Source organism: Anolis sagrei, chromosome 6 (genome assembly GCF_037176765.1).
Source record: "Anolis sagrei isolate rAnoSag1 chromosome 6, rAnoSag1.mat, whole genome shotgun sequence".
In the NCBI taxonomy this organism is placed as follows: Eukaryota; Metazoa; Chordata; class Lepidosauria; order Squamata; family Dactyloidae; genus Anolis; species Anolis sagrei.
Window position 1 is genome coordinate 43,769,587 of NC_090026.1, and position 21,285 is coordinate 43,790,871.

Sequence of the window (21,285 nt, forward strand, 5' to 3'; positions counted from 1 at the left end):
TCCTTACTCTTTGCTATGCTGCCCAGGACTACTAGGATTTGCAGTTCATCAGTGCCTGGAGGATTATGCAATTCCTACTATTGCACTACACGAAAACTGTTTGGCTCATTCATTTTCTATTACTGTACGACACAAAAACTCAAAGGTTTTAGCTACTTTCTACTTTCCTCTCTCTGCCTCCACTGTTTTCTTTCCATCTAGCATGATGAAAAGTTCTGAAGGTACATAATATTTTTTATAATTTCCTGTTTCCAAAAGACTTGCATCCAATTTTGCAGAGTATTCCTAATGTTTCTTTTCCTTTATTTGAATTACTGATCAGCTAGTCCTTCCCTTCTACTCGACTGACCATCTAGTCTTATTCTTTTCCCCATCCAAGCAAACAATACAGGAAACACAGCAACTTGTAGTCTCTGGAGAAAAAATAAGTCTTGGAATTTGGGTTCAAATCTGATATCTGCCACAAATCTCTCTTGTGTCCAGAAATACAACATTCTCACTTTCCATCTCCCTTACATAAAACTAAGCATAGTGCCAGCCTGGATCAAAAGGATACAGTATTGACTAGTGCAATTGCATGTTTCCTTCATAATTGGGAGTGCTTAGCTATTTTATTTTGCAGTTAATTGCTCCAGCTCTTGGTTCAGTGCTCTTAAGTTCCTTCTGCTTCTTCAAGCAGGAAAAACCACAGGAATACAATGTGTTTTAGTTTCCTTTGGATAAGAGGGCACTAGAGTCTTGGGTTCCATTGTAGTGTTTGTTTTATTTAGCAGAAGCAAAAATGCTCTCTGTTAGCAGCAACCAGAGTGGCTTTCTAATAATGCTTGGTAAGGTAGAAAGCAATAGAAAAATAAGACCACATTACAAATGGATAGACTCAATTCTTTGTCTGCTAAACGAGAGCAGAGCAGTTGAGAACAGTTGAGAACAGGGTGACTTGTAGGCCTCTCATTCATAGAATCAGCATAAGTCAAAGTTGATTTGAAAGCAGTTAACAAAACCAAATAACAATCCAACTCCTAGCTTCTCATTCTCTTCTGAGAAGAGAATGGTGCCACCACCTGCAACTGCTAAAAAAGAATTCAGAAGAAATTTTGCAATCCTAATTTCCTCCAAATCATTTCTGCCATCTACAAGGGTTGAATGAAAAGTAATGCCTCCACCTTTGTAACTCTTCAACAGATGGCAGTATTGGTGTGCGGCAGGTACCGGCTTGTTCAGTAGACTCTCCTCTACAGTTCCATTTTGGCAGGAAGCCTTAGCATTGAACAGTTGTGTTGTTAAAGTGCAAAGTATGGAACCTTGCGCAGACGGTTGGTCAGTGCGACTTAAGCAATGTGCAGTCATTGAATTCTTGACAGCAGAGGGTAACACTCCAAAGGAGATTCATCAGAGAATACAAGCTGTTTATGGTGATTGTATTGATGTGAGTACTGTGCGTCATTGGGCGAGTAAATTTAAAGATGTTGAGGTGGGAACATCTGACTTGCATAACAAACAAAGAGTTGGACATCCTGCAACAGTAACTACCGAGTTTCACAAGCAAAAAGTTGACTGATTGATTCAGGATGATCGTCGTATCACTCAGAGAGAAATTTCAAGCATAATCCGCATTTCACAAGAAATTGTGGGTCACATTGTTGCTTTGCCTGGCTATCAGAAGATCTGTGCACAATGGGTACCCAAGTTGCTAATGCATGAAATGAAAGCTCACAGACTTGAAATTTGCCAGGAACTCCTCTCATGTTATGAGAATGAAGTTGACACCTTTCTCCATTCAATTGTGACAGGAGATGAAATGTGGGTACACCATTATGATCCGGAGACAAAGCGTCAGTCTATGGAATATCGACACAAAGACTCACCCCAGAAATTCAAGACACAGACCTCAGCTGAAAAAAATCATGGCAACAGTGTTCTGGGATGCAGATGGTGTTATCCATGTTGATTTCCTTAAATGTGGAACAATAATAAATTCAGAGTGTTACATCACAACTCTGCGAACTTTGAAATGAAAGCTAACAAGGGTCCGAAAGGAAAAGGGAAATGTTTTCCTGCAGCATGACAGTGTCAGACCACACACTTCACATGCCACCACAGCAGAACTTCAGAGACTGGATCTCACCACCGTACGGCATCTTCCATACAGTCCAGATTTAGCACCGTCTGACTTCCATCTGTTCCCAATAATGAAAGAAGATCTGCAGGGGCATCATTATGCTTCTGATGAAGACGTTGAGAGAACTGTGAGATGCTGCTAGCGGAAACAGAGTGTCGACTTCTTCCATGATGGCTTCAGAAAAGTTGTTCATTGTTGGCAGAAATATATCCAATTGTCTGGTGATTATATGGAAGAGTGAATAGTGGTAGTTAAAGAGCACATTCTAAGGATTATTTCTGCATTTGATTTATTAAAATATGATGTATTCCCATCCAAAGCCAAGTAACGAAGGTGGAGGCATTACTTTTCATTCGACCCTCGTACAGCTGGTGGCACAAATGCTAGTGTGCGGTCAATTTACTCTGAGCTTTAGTCAGAATGTTTGAGCTATCCATGGTGCCAAATGTATCTACAGGATACAATTCATCACTTTGAACAGCCAATGTACTGTAATAGTTTGAATTTTGGTATAGAGCTCTGGGAGAACCCTTTCATCCATGGAAAGGCGCCTTGCGCAAGTCACACTCTATCCGCCTTCATTCTCACACAATGTTCAACTCCCATCCAGGCTTTCAAACTTTAGGGTATTTTTGTGGTAGAGATTGGCAATATGGCAAACCCCATATTGGCTGCTGTTCTTTCACTGGTAAAGGGAACTAAGATTGAAATTAGAAAATTGAAGTTAGAAATTATCGCTATCCAACCACTCTAATTCTCAATATGAATATAAGTAGAAGATCAATTTTAGGGTTCCTCTGTGCCCATACTCCAATTTCCCAGAATGAGATGTAAATATAATCACTTGTTGTCTTGAGTCATTTGCTGGCCATAGAATTCAAATGTATTTGCCCTTTGTTGACTTATTTAGAATTGATGGACTGCCCTTGGATAATGATTTAAATTGGTGACCACTGACTATTTGTTGTCTGTTTTTATATTGTTTTTATATTGTTTATACGATTTTATACTGTTTATCCTGTATTATATTGTTGTTATTATTACATTGCTGTTAATTGTATATTTATGTTTTGATGTGGGCGCCATGGGGTGCCACTTTGTTAGCTGTCCTGAGTCCCTTTGTGGAGGTTGAGAAAGGGTGGGATAAAAAAGCCCTAAATTAATAATAAATAAATAAATTGTGTAAACCAGTGCTGCTCAAGTTGGTGGTGGTCCCTAAAGCAGTGCTGGTCCCTGAGTCATTGGCTCCCAGTTTCTGAAGAATTTGAAAGAAAAGAAAGAAAGAAATAAAGAAAGAAAACCAATGGGTACAAATGGCACATTTAAAAAACCAATTACTGGCCCTGCACAGCCTGAGATACACTGATTTAGACTAAGCTGAGTGAATTTGCTGGTCAGACTGCTATAGCTTGCTGGAACTAGATGATGGTAAAGAGCATATTATGGAGCTTAGGGCTAACCTTGACAATGCCGGAGCCTGGCAGGCAAAAGCACTGTAACATCTGTGGCTGGCATTCTTCAGCAGAGCAGGAAGCAATGGGCCCATTAGCTGCCCTGGGGGGTTAATTGGTGTATCTGGTCTCTGTCTTCCTTGTTTTATTATTATCTTGGCGAAGCAGGTGGAAAGAATATGTAAGTCTGCTTACACATCCTTTCCACTGCAGAAAGGGAGAGTAGCAAAGGGGATACAGCTTTGAGAGCATATAAATGGCTGTGGTGAAGTGTAAATTTTAACTTGCAGTTATGTATAATTATAGATAGATGTTTTAAAGGGTAAGTATTTAAAGTTGCATAACTAGGACTGATGGTAGCCAGCTCAGCTCATGTTGAGTTGGGTTACCATGGAAACAGGGGCAGAGGCAACTGCCACTTGGCAGTGAACTACAGGGGAGGTTGGTTCTAGTGTGTGTTGAGAACCAGTAAGTTAGTCTGCAGTCTGTGAGCTGCAGGAGTGGCTGGATCTCTAGTAGTGAGAACCAGTAAGTTAGTCTACTGTAAACTGTAGGAGTGGCTGATTCTATAGTAGTAAGAATCAGGAAGGTTTTGGCTTTTAGCCTGAGTAGTTTAGATAAGTCAAGTTGGCTTATTTATATTAATAAGTAGTGTATGAGAGAAAGGGTGAGAGAAACTCAGTGAGAATCTCTATTGCAACAGAAACATCACAAAGAAAGAATAAGCTTGTAACTGAAGTAATCTATTAAGGAACAAAACAGTTTGAAGAAAAATAAGTTTGAAACCTGTTTAGTGGAAGGAAGAGTCCTTTCCAGAGCTGTTTAAGAAACGTTATAAATGTAACCTATGAAGATATGTGCCTCTAAGAGTAAGAAACATTGAAACCATCACACTCCTTCTACATTTCAATAAACTTGTTACTGCTTTTTTCTCAAGCCCGGTCTCTGTTACAATTCCTTTCCAAGTTAAGTCACGCTACACAAAAGGAGAAAGACCAAGTCAATATCACTGGCTACTTTTCGAGTGGACTTGGAGTGGCCAGCCCGCTCTCCAGATTTGGCCCCTTGTGATTTTTTTCTATGGGGTTTTTTGAAATCTCGTGTTTATGTGAACCATCCAAAGACCCTACAAGATTTGAAGACCAACATCCAGGAAGAAATTGCCAACATAACGCCTGCTATGCTGGCAAGAGTCATGACAAACGCCAGAAATCGGTTTACTCGGTGTATGGAGAATGGGGGGACATCACCTACCTAATTTAATCTTCAAAACTACGTAAAACGAAACTTTAAGTATGCGCCTACATTATAATTTTTTTTCTGAATGAATACAATGGATTTTATTACGTTTTGAAAAAAGGAAATTATGCTACCTCACCCTGTACTATGTTTTCTCATGGTCTTTGGCGACCCCTCTGACACCTCCCTCATGACCCCGCCCCCCAGGGGTCCCAACCCTCAGGCTGAGAAAGACTGACCTAGAGATTTCTAGAGAGAACATGTTAAGAAAATCCACGGATAATCAAATCAGCAAAGTTAAACCCACAATTGTGGAGGACCAACTGTACAACTTTCATTGTTAGCATCACTGAAACGGCACAATTTTAATAAGATTCCTTGTTTTGCAACTTCCACAAAGTTCCCCGTTGCATAACTTCCAAACTTGCATAATTGTATTTATATCACCATAAAGCTTCAGCAGAATCATAGCCACAGAAATCTAAAAGTTCTGTTGTGGTCAATTTTTTGTAAAAACATAATCCTCCCGCATTTTCATTCCTAAACAAACCTACTGAATTCTTATGGAAGACTCATTAAGTTAAGTATGATCACAATAGCACCCTTCTGTTCAAAGCTGAGAACTATTGCATTACCAGTAAGGCTGCTATTTATAGCTGATCCTTCTGGAGGTAACAAGGAAGCCGTGACATTCCTTTTTAATCCCTACTTGTTGGTATACAAGAATGTTTGGTGGGCAATTTTGAGATGCTTTTTATTACTGTTTTTGGTGAGTCTTCTTCTAAATGTAACAAGCAACATAATGAGGTTGCTGTTTTTAGCAGAAACAACTTAATGGCACTCACTAGGTACGTTTTTTAGAAACAATGCAAGAAGTAATAGCAACAATTTCCTTTTAAACAGTGACATGTCTCTTAAACCATGTCTAGCAGTCATTGATAGGTTTATATTCCACCATTTTCCCTAATCACCCAAATTAGCAGTTGTCATGACATCTAGTTGCAGCAAGTGTTCACACACTGTGAAGTCTTTTCTTGTCTCTGACTTTAATTCTCACACAATTAAGCTTCAGTGGATGCCTCTGGGTTCTAGTATTATGAGGACGACCTGATAATCTTTCTCCACCCTTCAAGGGTCTCTCTTGTTGTGTCTTCTTTCGTGCATGTTTTCCCAAACAGCATTTAAACAGATTAAATTTTTATTTATCATTCATTTACAAGCTGTACCCGCCACACGTTGCTGTGGCCAACCTTCCCTCCCTTTTTTTTCTTTCCTTCCTTCCTTCCTTCCTTCCTTCCTTCCTTCCTTCCTTCTCTTCCTCTTCCTCTTCCTCTTCCCTTTCTCTCCCCCCCCCTTATTTCCCTTCCTCTTTTTCCCCATTCTTCCTTCTGTACCTATTCTTGGATTGCAACTCCCAACAGTCCTCCTGATCTATCCTATCTGTCTATCTACCTACTTACTTATCTATCTCTATCTATCTAACTGGAGGGTTTCTGAGAGCTGCAGTCCAGTAATAGGAAATTGGAAATATTCAGGGATTGGGATGCTCTCACAGAAATCCAAGGAGCAGAAAGCTTGCAGCTTGGAAGCAGTGCATTTGGATCATCCTCCTCTCCTAAAGGGCTTGGTTTAAGGGATGCTGGGAGCTGTAGTCTGGAAGAGAGTGTGGATATACTATTATGTGTTTTGTTTGCCAGGGGAGTAATTTTTGTGCATGCGATGTCGCGTGTTTCTGCTTTTTGGGGGATTTTTAAGTCCCTTCCACTGTGTTTTTTATGAGTGACTAACTGCCCCCTGCCATGTGTTGCTGTGGCTCAGTCTATGTGATTTGTGTGTGTATATATGTGTGTTTGTGTATATGTGGTGTTGCACATGCGTCGTAATGTATTTTTTGTTTTTTGGCTTTGTAAGTCCCACTCCAAGTGGCCAGATACTGGTCAAAGAGAGGCACTCCAAGTGGCCAGATACTGGTCAAAGGACATTTAATCAGCTACCAAGTTTGCAAAATTTGTGGGTTTTTTTATCTGTTTGTTTGTTTTGTTCTGTTAGAAATGTAATATAATGTTCTGGTTGCAGATGACACGATAAATAAATGAATAAGTCCCTTCTGCTGTGTTTTTCAGTGTTTTTATGAGTGATGGTCACTCGTTGGCCTGATAGGTGGATTGTGTCCACATTTTGTGTCAATTCGTCCAGTGGTTTTGGGGTTATGTTAATCCCACAAACGAACATTGCATTTTTATTTATATAGATTTATTTACAGCATTTTTATCCTGCTCTTTTCAGCCCAAAGTCAACTCAGGGCAGCGTACAAATGGCAACAATTAGTTGCCATAACATACATGCATACGTACATCAATTAAAAACATTTAAATCACATGATAAAATCTATATAAAAACCATTAAAACTATAATAATCAATATCTTCCAGTTCAACTCCTTATATTTCCTTTCTTTTTAACAACGCCATCCAAAATAATCTGTCTTTAAAAGCTCATCCTGATTTTACGGGGTGACCCTGGGCAGCGGGAAGGAAGTTGCCCTTTATCTAGTGTTCATGAAAGCATTGACCTCTCACTGCAGTTGAACTGTATGGTTGACTCAAGAAAAGTGCTTGTAGTTGTTATTTTTAGAAGAATGTACAGCCAAGTGCATGTCTAGGACTAGTAACTTAAAATACAGTGGAACTTTTACTTAAGAGCATCCCAACTTAAGAGTGCTGAGTTAAGAGCTGTTGTTCAGCCTGTGTTTCACTTTGACATAAGAGCAGCATTTTGAGTTAAGAGCTAGCGAGAGAGTACATTGCTTTAGGGCTTCAAGGGAACAGCCTCAGTGCCTCGCGTCTCAGTGCCTCGTGCTCTTGTCTGCTTTGGGAGATTGCTGTCTGGTTTGCTTTGTCCACTTTGAGGAACTCTGTGTTAGTTGATTTTGTGTGGTTTTTATTCCTGGTATGTTTGGCTTCATGAAGAGAGAGAGAGGAAAGAGAGCAAGAGAAAGAGGGAGGTTGGAATGAGTACATTATGAAGAAAATTATGTTTCTGCCTCTTCACTTTGTGCTTTGTGCTTCTATCATTTTAAAGTTGAACTTTTGTCTTTTATTGTTCCATGTGAATGTTCAGGTTTTGCTTTGTTGTTACATTGGCCAACACACGTTTTGTTGCCTCAAATGCACTTCCTTGCCACAACGTTGTGCTCGTGCCATTTTAAAGTTGATATTGTTTTTTAATGTTCCATGCAAATGTGCATGTATACATTAAGTTCTTGTGAGTTTTTTCGGGCTATATGGCCATGTTCTAGAGGCATTTCTCCTGACGTTTCGCCTGCATCTATGGCAAACATGGCCATATAGCCTGAAAAAACCCACAAGAACTTAGTGATTCCAGCCATGAAAGCCTTCGACAATACATGTATACATTATTTGTTATTTATAAAGTACATTTTCTTATTTAAAAGCACATAACAAAAAATGAGGAAGGGAGTCAGGGGGCTTTTTATTTCTCGTGTCAGGGCAGCCAGTCAATTATATTACATTTCTAACAGAACAAAGCAAACAAACAGAGAAAATACAAAATGTGTGAGTTTGGTAGTTGATTAAATGTCCTTTGACCAGTATCTGGCCACTTGGAGTGCTTCTGGTGTTGCTGCAAGAAGGTCCTCCATTGTGCATGTGGCTGGGCTCAGGTTGCATTGCAGCAGGTGGTCTGTGGTTTGCTCCTCTCCGCACCCGCATGTCGAGGATTCCACTTTGTAGCCCCATTTCTGAAGGTTGGCTCTGCATCTTGTGGTGCCCGAGCACAGTCTGTTCAGCGCCTTCCAAGTCGCCCAGCCTCTGTGTGCCATGGGGGGAGTCTCTCATTGGGTATCAGCCATTGGTTGAGGATCTAGGTTTGAGCCTGCCACTTTTGGACTCTTGCTTACTGAGGTGTTCCAGCGAGTGTCTCTGTAGATCTTAGAAAACTATGTCTGGATTTAAGTCATTGACGTGCTGACTGATACCCAAACAGGGGATGAGCTGGAGATGTCTCTGCCTTGGTCCTTTCACTATTGGCTGCCACTTCCCGGCGGATGTCAGTTGGTGCGATACCAGCTAGACAGTGTAATTTTTCCAGTGGTGTAGGGCGCAGACACCCCATGATAATGCGGCATGTCTCATTAAGAGCCACATCCACTGTTTTAGTGTGGTGAGATGTGTTCCACACTGGGCATGCATACTCAGCAGCGGAGTAGCACAGCGCAAGGGCAGATGTCAGGGGGCTGAAATGGATTAATAGCATTTTACTGCATTTCAATGGGAAAATTCACTTTCCAATAAGAGTGTTTTGAGTTAAGAGCCCATTCACAAAATAAATTAAACTCTTAAGTCAAGGTATCACTGTACAGGTGGTGGGGATATTAAGACATACTGGCTGTGATAACAGATTTTCAACTTGGATATGGAAACGTCTTCCCTGCCTACCTGATAAGTATATTCTGAACATAAACATATAGGCATGACATTGACTACCTCATCACACAGAGAGAAATTCGCATCCTAGCACACTGCCAAAATGCTTCATCCAAAGAGCCCACTGGATGCCATCATATAATGTAAGGCAACTTCCAGTGGGATCCCATAGAGGAAGCATCCTGGCAGGATGCTAGGACATTTCCCAGGTAACATGAAAGGCTTCCCATGTTCCATAAAGAAAAAGGAGGGGAAGTCGGGTGACAATGCTTCCCCCATGGGATAATGTAAGGTGTGCAGCACTTGATGCAGGGCAACATTTCCCCACCACCACCTCCACTGCTCCATGGATTTGCCACGCTGCATGAAAAATTCCACCCACAGATTCAGACCTCAATGTGATGAGGTCCTATGTGGTGTAATTTAAACTTTTAAAAAAACATTGCTTATTTATACAATTCATTTTAAGCTTATTGTATGCCAGTTTCCAGCAGCTGTGGATGTTGTTCTCATTGTGGGCAAGATCTTGTAACCCCAGAGAAAGCTTGACAAGGGTTCTGCAGCACAATTGTCCCAGATGTTGTGCATTCTCTCCATTTTGTTTCTCTTATCTCTACAATCTTCTCCAGCTGCAGCGTTTCAAGCGCTCCCTGTCGCTCAAAACCATCCTACGGAGCAAGAGTGTTGAGAACTTTTTCCTGCGCTCCAATAGTGAGTTCAAGCTGCCGTCGGATGTGCTGCTTAGCCCCCCAGATTCGGTGCCACCCCCGTCTCCCCCACCAGTGCCCACTGAAGCAGAGCGCTCTCCCCGAGCGGCTCAGAGATCCCTGGCACCCCTCAAGCCCATGAAGACTCACAGCTTCCAGGAACACATCTTCAAGAAACACAACCCTTGTGAAATCTGCCATCAGCTTATAGTAGGTAAGTATTTGGAGAGCCTCGTTGCTTTGCTCTATCCTTTCCCTACTCCTGGCTAACACACATGGACATGCATAGATACACGTACATGCATAGGTTGTCCTTCCTTTTCCTTCCACATTTTATTTATGAAAGTATTTTTGTATCCTCCCCTACATCAAAGAGTTTCTTGGTGATGTACAATCAAATCAATTCAACCAATTTAAAACAGTAATTACACATAATGTGAAAAACTAAAAACATTTGAAACAATTGGACAAGTTAAAAGAATTGAGCAAATCAGTTTAAGACAATTAAAAAGCATATGGTTTGAAAGACATCCAATTTATCAGTGATTCTTAATATTTGATTGTACATCATTGTACATCACCAAGAGATTCTTTGTTCACGTTCCCTGTTGCTGAATCTCAACTATGTTTTGAGGATGATGATAACAACAACAACAACAACTTTATTTTTATACCCCACCACCATCTCCCTTTGGGGACTCAGGGCGGCTTACAAAGGGACAAGCCCAGAGAGTTACAGATAAAAACAGAGACACAGTTAAAATCAATCACTATAATAATAATAAAACAGCACAGCCATAAAACAACATCATAAAACAGTATGGCTGAGATAAAGGGAACATAGCTGAGTTCAGGCTCATTGAGTGCAAAATTCCTAAAAGGAGCCCATGGAAGGTGACGAAATCAAATGAACAATGGCTGGGGGATACTACTGGGATACTACTGTCGGAAATGTCGAGGTTGTGAATAAGAGGGCCAAAATAAGGTGCAGATCTTAAAGTAGGTGCAGGATAGTTTTCTGGTGAATTGCCTAATCAAAGGCACAATGGAACATCCAGTTTTTAATTCCCTCCAAAAGAAGGACACGGTGAGGAAGTTCCAAAGCCACGGGGCCACCACTGAGAAGGCCCTCTCCCTCATCCCCACCAACCATGCTTGGAACAGCAGCGAAAGAGAGAGCAGAGCCTTCCCAGATGATCTCAGGGCACACACTGTTTCATAGGGGAAGATACAATTGCAAAGATAGGCAGGCCTCGAACTGTTTAGAAGTTTATAGGTGATCACCTGCACCTTGAATTGAGATCAGAAACTTATTGGAAGCCAGTGGAACTGTTTAAACAAGGGGGATGAACGCTCCCGGTAACTGGCTCCCGTAAGCAGCCTGACCGCAGATCTTTGGACCAACTATAGTTTCCGGGCCATCTTCAAAGGCAACCCCCCATAGAGTGTGTTGCAGTAATCCAGCCTTGAGATAACTAGGGTATGGACCACCATGGCCAAGTCAGATTTCATGAGGTACAGGCACAGCTGGCACACGAGCTTTAACTGTGCAAAAGCCCTCCCAGCCATCTCCGACACATGAGCGTCAAGTGTCAAAGCGGAGTCCAGAAGGACCCGCAGACTGCGGACCTGTGTCCTCACAGAGAGTGTGACCCCATTAAGCACAGGTAGCCACCCTACACCCCAATTGGTCCCGCAACTGGCCAAGAGGACCTCTGTCTTGTCAGGATTAAGCTTCAGTTTTTTAGCCCTCATCCATCCCATCACAGCCGCCAGACACTGGTCAAGGATCTGAGATGCTTCCTTGGAATCTGGTGGAAAAGAGTAATAGAGTTGAGTGTTATCCGCATAGAGATGGCACCGAACTCCAAAACTCTGGATGACCTTGCCCAGCAGTTTTATGTAGATGCATAGGGGAAAGAATGGAACCTTGTGGGACCCCCAGGTCAATGGCCAAGGAACTGAGCAGGTGTCCCCCAGCTTCACCAACTGGGTGCAGCTCACCAGGAAGGAACGGAGCCACTGGAGCGCAGTTTCCCTGAGACCCATTCCTAAGAGTTGACCCAGAAGGATACCATAGTTGATGGTATCGAAAGCTGCTGAGATGTCAAAGAGAACCAACAAGGACACACTCCCCCTGTCAAGCTCTCTATGGAGGTCATCCATCAAGATGACCAAAGCCATCTCAGTACCATGGCCAGGCATGAAACCTGACTGAAATAGGTCAAAGGGTTCATGTTGGCTATTGTAGATTCCCAGGAAGAGCTGTAGGCAAACATTTATCAAAGGGCTTCCACACTTTGACTTTGGTAGGACTCATCTTGTTCCATGACCTGAATACCTACTGTGCCTTTCCGTTTCACAAATTATATATAGAAGAATGCAATTGATTGTATGGATTTCTTTTGTCTCTCGTGCTTTTGTTTCTGGAGATAAAAGGTGGCTAAAGCTAAAGGACAATATATAAAACATTTACAGTGCAAAACAAAAAAAGCCTACCTTGTGAATTCTGCAACAATACTAGTATCTGAGGGTGCTAAGGAGTCTATTCTAGTTGGAAGAAGGCTAAAGACCAGACAGCTTCATTTTTGAGGAACGTATTCAGTCCTGTGCCTGTAGCTGTCTGCTCACTGTCCTGTGCAATCTATATATGTGTGTGGGGGTGTTTTGAAAACACTCGTGATCCAGTGCTCATGAAGAAATTGTTCCTGCAAAAGGATATATTTGAAATATCTAATTGCATGGGAAAGGGGGAAGCATGACATAGAACAGTGTTCCTCAACCTGGAGGCCGGGACCCCTGAGGGAGTCGCGAGGGGGTTGTCAGAGGGGTCGCCAAAGACTATCAGAAAACACAGTATTTTCTGTTGGTCATGGGGGTTCTGTGTGGGAAGTTTGGCCCAATTCTATCATGGGTGGGGTTCAGAATGCTCTTTAATTGTAGGTGGACTATACATCCCAGCGACTACAACTCCCAAATGTCAAGGTGTATTTCCCCAAACTCCACCAGTGTCCATATTTGGGCATATTGAGTATTTGTGTCAAGTTTGTTCCACATCCATCATTGCTTGAGTCCACACTGCTCTCTGGATGTAGGTGAACTACAACTCCAAAACTCAAGGTCAATGCCCACCAAATACTTCCAGTATTTTCTGTTGGTCATGGGAGTTTGCCAAGTTCGGTTCAATTCCATCATTGGTGTAGTTCAGAATGCTCTTTGATTGTAGGTGAACTATAAATCCCAGCAAATAAAACTCCCAAATGACAAAATCAATCCTCCCCAAGCCCACCAGTATTCAAATGTGGGTATATCAAATATTTTTGCCAAATTTGGTCCAGTGAATGAAAATACATCCTGCATATCGAATATTTACATTGCAGTTCATAACAGTAGCAAATTACAGTTATGAAGTAACAACGAAAATTTTATGGTTAGGGGTCACCACAACATGAGGAACCGTATTAAGGGGTCACTGTATGGGGAAGGATTTTTGTAGTTAACGCATCCTCCCCAAAGCTGGTGCCTTTAACATGTGTTGGACTGCAGCTCCCATCAGGAGTGGGATAAGAGGAAGGGAACACCCCCTTCTTTTAATTTCTGTTGGTTTATTTCCCCCTTTTTTGGAAGTCGACTCTCCTCCCTGCGAAGTACTATACACATATATGCCGACACACAGACAAGCACACCCCAGATTGCTTTTTCACGGTGTGTTACAGCTATCTCATTTGTTTCTTTTTTACCTCTTAGGCAATTCCAAACAAGGCCTGCGATGCAAGACATGCAAAGCTAGTGTGCATTTGTGGTGTTCAGAAGAAGTTTCTCATCAGCAATGTCCAGGAAAGGCAGTAAGTGGAGGAACAAAACTATTTACAAGCCAGTTGCCAATAAAAAGGGAAATAAATGACACACAGTATTAATTTCTGTATTACTTACTAAAGTCTGCTGAAGAGACATTGCAGTGTCTACATTCTGCATGGATGTCATGGCCTAGTTGATACAAAACAATAAACCAGGATTCCTGGCTTGATAATCTACAATGGGAATAAACCTGATGTTGGTGTACCTCTCCTGCTTCACTCCTCGCTTCATCCAAGTGGGCAATCAAGCAAGAAAGGGAGATCTTTGCATGATGTTTGAACCTGTGATCACGAACCAGCTTCAAATCAGTTTTGTTCTTGAAAAAACTGACTTGTTTCAGAACATGTAACATCATAACCCTATTTGCTGGATGGAATCAGCTGATTTTCTTCTTCTTTTCCTCAGCAGGCAGCATCTTTCAGACGTAATCTCAGTTCCCCTATGCTGTTGCATGATCCACAGCCACAGCCGGCCACTACTACTACCACCTCCCCTGCTACTGTCACTGCTGCCACGACCACAAAGGAGTCTCCCCCTGCAGGTGAGAATGGGGCAGACTGTTTTTGGATTGTGGGATATGGAGATATAGACATTCTAGACAGTGGATGGGTCACAGCAATTTTTTTAAAATAAATTTTTATTAAGCATTTTAAACATCAACACAAGGAAAGAGGGATAACATTTCAAAAGAAGATAGAAAAGTAGGAGACCCGTTCACCACCAAAAGAGAGAGAGAAGAGAGAGAGAGAGAAAAAGAGACAAAGTCCAAAAAATTACAAAAAATACAAAAAAGACCAAAAAACACACACACACACAAACAGTACTAAAATGACTTCCACTCCAGCCTCAGGAACTTCTTTAAGTACTTCCTTGTCTAATTTATGTATTCTTAGCCTCTATTATTCTTCTATTTTTTTCGTAGTCATAAAAAAGGGTCCAGTTAATTCATCCATGTATCTTATTTATTTAACCTTATCTATCCATTCATCAATAATGGGAATCTGTTCCTTTTTCCAATGTCTAGCAAAGCTAATCCTAGCTGCTGTTGTAATGTATATTAATAATTTGTCTTCGTTTTCTTCAAGTTGTAATTACAGGTCTGTGAAGCCTGGTAAATAATACTCTGGCTTCTTCTTAAACTTTCTTTTCAAATTTGTTTGTGTTTCCTCATGTATTAATGACCAGTATTTAGATGTTTCTTTACATGTCCACCACATATGGTAGAATGTACCTATTTGTTCACTACACTTCCAACATTTGTCAGGCGTATTCTTATACATATGGCTTAATTTTTTGGGAATAATGTACCATCTATAGAACATTTTAAACCACAGCAATTTTGAGCACAAGCAGTAGTGTAGAGAAGCCAGAGTTTGTATAGTCCAAATCTTGGAACTTTCTAATGAACAGAGACTGTGGGTGCAGCAACACCATAGAATTAATACAGTTTGCCAGCACTTTGAAGATCGATGCTTTTGAGCTATGGTGCTGGAGGAAAGTGCTGAGAGTGCCTTGGACTGCGAGAAGATCCAACCAGTCCATCCTCCAGGAAATAAAGCCCGACTGCTCACTGGAGGGAAAGATACTAGAGACAAAGTTGAAGTACTTTGGCCACATCATGAGGAGACAGGAAAGCCTAGAGAAGACAATTATGCTGGGGAAAGTGGAAGGCAAAAGGAAGAGGGGCCGACCAAGGGCAAGATGGATGGATGGCATCCTTGAAGTGACTGGACTGACCTTGAGGGAGCTGGGGGTGGTAACGGCCGACAGGGAGCTCTGGCGTGGGCTGGTCCATGAGGTCACGAAGAGTCGGAGACGACTGAACGAATGAACAACAAAGCCAGCACTTTGACTTCTTATGGAATCGTGGGAATTGTAATTTTACAAGATCTTTAGCTTTCTCAGCCAAAGAGTACTGATGCCTCACCAGACTACAAATCCAAGCATTTGATAGCATTTGAACCATACCAGGTAAAGTGGTAAAGTGGCAAAGGGTCTCAAGATTCACATTTGCAGACAGAGGATACATCAATGCCAGGGAAAGGAAAGGGGTCTATTCTTTCTAGTTCTTTTACTGCAGTAAGTAAAACTGGGTCAAGTCACTTTATTTGAGCCAGAAATTACATATTTTACATGTTTAGTCCTAGTTCTGAAATATTGAATGGTGCAGAAAGACGGTGAAAACCATATAACTGGGTTTGTGAAAGGCAGATCAGAGAGAGTCCAGCTCAGGACTGGGAAATATATGACCCTCCAGATGGTGCTGGGCCGAAGCTCTCATAATCCTTTATAACAGAATAGGCTGGATGGTACTTATTTATTTAAAAGTGCACAATCTGGGAAGTGTCAGCTATGGAAAGATCAAGAAGGAGATAAGCTAAGGAGCCTCTTCTTGTTTTGGATGCTAGAAATGTATTGCCAGTCAAAATAGACAATTAGGAGCTTGATTGACTCTGTTCTCTCCATACCACACTGGACATACCTGGTCTCATCAGAGTTGGGTCTGGTTTTTACTTGAATAGAAAACCACCATGAAATACCACCATTCCTACATAGAGCTGGAAAATAATCCCACCTGAAACACTGAAATGTCATTGCCACCAATTAGGGCTGAGACTACCAATCTAAATGGAGTAATGATCTGACCCAATGTAAGGACATTGCCTAGATATCCTGAAGGCACTAGATCCCAGTTGATCTTGGAAGTTAACCAGGGTCAACTATGGGAGTCCACAAGGAATGCTAGGTTCTGTAAACTAAATTTCAGAGGAAGGCAAAGGCAAACCACTTTGAGTCTTCCTTGCATGTGAAAAACCCATGAAAGTCATGGAGTAGCCATAAGTAAACAGGAGACTTGAAGACACACATGATCTGGTGTAAGGTAACCCTATACAGTTCCGGCCCAGCGTATCTGTCTGAACGTATCTCCCTCTATGTCCCGCCTCGGAATTTAAGATCTTCTGGGGAGGCCCTGCTCTCAGCCCCACCACTATCACAAGTGAGGTTAGTGGGGATGAGGAGCAGGGCCTTCTCGGTGGTGGCCCCTCACCTGTCGAATTAACTCCCCAGGGAAATTAAGTCATCGACATCCCTCCTCTCTTTTAGAAGGAAATTGAAAACATGGATATGGGACCAGGCTTTTGGGTAATCTGGCAGATAGACAAAGGACAATTGACGACTAGAATTGATAGGATTTGACAATGTGGAATGAATTTACGGACTCTGAGCTGGCGAACGTTGAGCATTAGATTGGTTTTATTGATTATGATGTATAATTGATTGTTTTAATCGTTTTTAATTGCTGTTTATATATGTTTTATCTTATTGTTTGTGTTGGCATCGAATTGTGCCTTTTGTAAGCTGCCCTGAGTCCCCCCTCGGGGGTTGAGAAGGGCGGGGTAGAAATGTGTGAAATAAATAAATAAAAATAAGGTAACATGCTATGTTTCGTCCCCATATTGGAAGATACACTCTGAATGGCCTTCCCTTTACCAGCAGGGACCAGTGGAAAGGTGGATCCCATTTATGAGACTCTGCGCTATGGGACTTCACTAGCCTACATGAACCGTTCCAGTTTCAGCAGCACCTCGGAGTCTCCCACCAGGAGTCTGGTATGTTCCTCCCTCAAAGGGAAGTTAGCATTTTGTTGGCTCAAGCGTTGGAGTTGTGGGCATCTGTGTGGGAGTTCCAGAAGAAGAAGATGGGGGGAATTAGTCTGGAAACTTGTAGCTGGGAAGCTGTGTGGTGGGAAGAGGAGTACGGTAATTAAATGTGAAATGACTGTAGATGGGATTATGTCATGGGCTGCTCAGATGGAAGCCAGAGAGGAATGAGGAAAGCAATGCAGAGCCCTGTTCATATCAAGCATGTATTTCACAGCCGGAGCTCAAATTCTTTTGCCTGTAGGGAAAACTCCAGTTCTGTTTAAACCATGTAATTGAAAGTGTCTGAAACCCAGTAATTAACATGGCAAGGTAGGAGAGAGGGATGGAATTAACTTCATGTTAATTACTTTGCTCTCTCCCAGTAATCCACATTTTTGTGAAAAACATGCTATTTCTTTTTTGTTAAAGAAATACTAATTTTTAAATGACCCACATCCTCCTTGGCTGCCTTCGCGGGAGAAATGAGGTGTATGTGACCCAAATCAAAATACATCTGTGTGCTATACGTGTCGTTATGATAATAATAATAAACTAAAAGCTTCAGGCACAGTGAAAAACATAACAAATCAATACAGCCAGTGTCTGCAGGCTTACATCCTAATGGTACAATATGAAAGGAAAAAGAGGAGAGAGGAAAACAAGCAAAATTGATACCAGCTCTTGTACAAAATGTGTCCTACTCTAAGAACTCTTGGTCTCAGCATCAACCAACCTATTCATAGAATCATAAAGTTGGAAGAGACCTCATGGGCCATCCAGTCCAATCCCCTGCCAAGAAGCAGGAAAATCGCATTCAGAGCACCCCCGAGAGATGGCCATCCAGCCTCTGTTTAAAAGCTTCCAAAGAAGGAGCCTCTACCACACTCCAGGGCAGAGAGTTCCACTGCTGAACAGCTCTCACAGTCAGGAAGTTCTTCCTAATGTTCAGATGGAATCTCCTTTCTTGTAGTTTGAAGCCATTGCTACGTGTCATAGTCTCCAGGGAAGCAGAAAACAAGCTTGCTTCCTCCTCCCTATGACTTCCTCTCACATAATTATACATGGCTATCATGTCTCCTCTCAGCCTTCTCTTCTTCAGGCTAAACATGGCCAGCTCTTTAAGCCGCTCCTCATAGGGCTTGTTCTCCATATCCTTGATCATTTTAGTCACCCTCCTCTGGACACATTCCAGCTTGTCAACATCTCCCTTCAATTGTGTTCCCCTCTGTATTGTAAACCAATGTATCTTAGCAACCCCAGGTTATGGGAAGGTAAGGCTAGATAGGAGGATGAAATGGACCTAAAATATCCCAACTGCTTCACTGTGGTCAAGTATGGAGATTGCCTTGGGTAAAATCAAGAATCCAGTGCTGCTCCGGTTTTGCTAAGGCTATGTCAGAAAACTTTTATCTACATCACTGAAAACTTTTATCTACACTGATATATACTGATTTTCTGCTAAATTCTTCTCACTCTTGTATTTTTCTTAGAATGAAAAAGATGAAGAGGGGACCAAAGATGAAGGGACAGAGGACACGGAAGCTGGTGGCCAAACAACAGAGGAAACTCAAGCGGATAATGGTGAGCATGACACCCATTCTTTTATTACTGAAACCAAAGAAGTTGAAATATACCAGAACAATAGCTCATCTCGTTGACCCTGTGTGGAAGTTACCCCATATGCAAAGTAAATACAGTGACGGTAAAGCAAGTCAAGTTGTGTTTGCCCCATTTCAAATTCTTTGACTCCTGCAAGAACTTTTACCCTCTTTAACTTTGCACATTAGGTAAAGGGTGGGCAGCTTCTGTGGCCCTGGGGGCAGGAGGAAGCCTCCTGGGTTGAATGGAAAGTAATGCCTCCACCTTCGTAACTCCTCAACAGATGGTAGTACTGGTATGCGGCAGGTACTGGCTTGTTCAGTAGACTTCCCTCTACAATTCCATTTTGGCAAGAAGCCTTAGCATTGAACAGTTGTGTTGTTAAAGTGCAAAGTATGGAACCCTGCACAGACAGTGGTCAGTGAGACTTAAGCAACGTGTAGTCATTGAATTCTTAACAGCGGAAATTGTCACTCCAAAGGAGATTCATCAGAGAATGCGAGCTGTTTATGGGGATTGTGTTGATGTGAGTACTGTGTGTCATTGGGCAATAAAGTTTAAAGATGTTGAGGTGGGAACATCTGACTTGTGTGACAAACAAAGAGTTGTACATCCTGTGATAGCAACCACCGGGTTTCACAAGCCAAAGGTTGATAGATTGATTCAGAACAATCGTTTTATCACTCAGAGAGAAATTTCAAGTATAATAAGCATTTCACAAGAACATGCGGGTCATATTATTGCTTCGCTTGGCTATTGGAAGATCTGTGCACGATGGGTACCCAGGATGCTGACTTCTGAAATGAAAGCGCACAGACTTGAAACTTCAGAGACTGGATCTCATCACCATACGACACCCTCCATACAGTCCAGATTTAGCACTGTCTGACTTCCATCTGTTCTTGATAATGAAAGGAGATCTGTGGGGACATCATTATGCTTCTGATAAAGATGTTGAACTGTGAGACACTGGTTGCGGAAACAGAGTGTCGACTTCTTCTGTGACGGCTTCAGAAAACTTGTTCATCATTAGCAGAAGTGTATCCAATTGTCTGGTAATTGCGGAAAAATGAATTGTCTGGTAATTGTGGAAAAGTGAATACTGGTAGTTGAAGAGCACATTCTAAGGATTATTTCTGCATTTGATTTATTAAAATATTCCCATCCAAACCCAAGTAATGAAAGTGGAGGCATTACTTTTCATTCAACCCTCATATTTGGCTTTGTAGACATTACACTACAACCCCCATTGTCCTTGGCAATCATACCTAGTGGTCTCTATGGTGATACATTCTCAATTTCTGCTATAAAAATGCCAAGATTTGAAGTGGCTGTTGTTAGAAGTGTTCTGCCTACCTAGAAACATTTGCAATGAAAATAGAAGTGCTTGGTCATATTTTATGTCAAAAATGTGTTTTTGTTATAACTTGTACAGTGCAATCTTATTCTGTCTATTTCCGCTTCTTATGTTTGAGAGGCTTGTCACAAGACTTCTTGCTCAGAAGAGTATCCGATTGTGTTCAGTGGCACTTCCTCCTAAAGAAGTAAACATAGCCTTGTCAGAATCAATTTGTTTGGAAATTTAGTCGCTTGTCACATGAAATGGAGAGCCTGTGTGGTGTATTGGTTTTAGTTTTGCACTAGAACTTCAGGAGACTAGGGTCTAAATCACTGCTTAGCCATGGAAACCCAGTGAGCGATCTTTGGCAAACTGCACTCTCGTAGGAAGGTGATGGCAAACCTCCTTTGAATAAATCTTGCCAAGAAAACCCTGTGAATTGAGTCAACCATAAGTATGGGTTGACTTGAAGCACAAAAAATAAACCCTAGAGATAAATATGATCACATGCCTTTACTGCTGTCTTTGGACATTGATCAAAATGTCAAAACAACATCAGCAACACTAAAATGCTAAATTTTTCAACTGGCTTCTATGGGCAATTCCCACTTCTGTCCTGAGAGAGAAAGGAGACTGCAGAAATCAGGCTCTGCGAGTGAGTTTGACATGGATCTTTGAGACTGTTCTTGTTGTGCTTGTTGTGTGCTTTAAATCATTTCCAATTGATAGTAACCCAAAGCTGAACTTAGCACAAGCTTTCCTTTCAAAATTTGTTCAGAATAGGTTTGTCATTGCTTTCCTCTAAGGCTGAGAGTGTGACTTGCCCAAAGTCATCCAGTGGTTTTCCTGGCTAAGCATGGATTTGAACCCTGCTATTCAAAGTTG

The 21,285-nt window shown here is 41.7% G+C and overlaps 1 protein-coding gene across 2 annotated transcripts in view; it reads left to right on the forward strand.

Moving 5' to 3' along the window:
* STAC2 (SH3 and cysteine rich domain 2) overlaps positions 1-21,285 on the forward strand; it is a 94,782-nt gene that overhangs the window by 54,663 nt on the left and 18,834 nt on the right. The window contains exons 2-6 of one of the 2 annotated variants that reach the window (XM_060781089.2): positions 9,883-10,174; positions 13,708-13,805; positions 14,224-14,359; positions 17,317-17,429; positions 18,953-19,043. In XM_060781089.2, the coding sequence (XP_060637072.2) occupies positions 9,883-10,174; positions 13,708-13,805; positions 14,224-14,359; positions 17,317-17,429; positions 18,953-19,043 (730 nt within the window). Of the gene's footprint in view, positions 1-9,882; positions 10,175-13,707; positions 13,806-14,223; positions 14,360-17,313; positions 17,430-18,952; positions 19,044-21,285 lie in introns of both variants that reach the window. The other variant, XM_060781087.2, reaches the window with a different exon arrangement.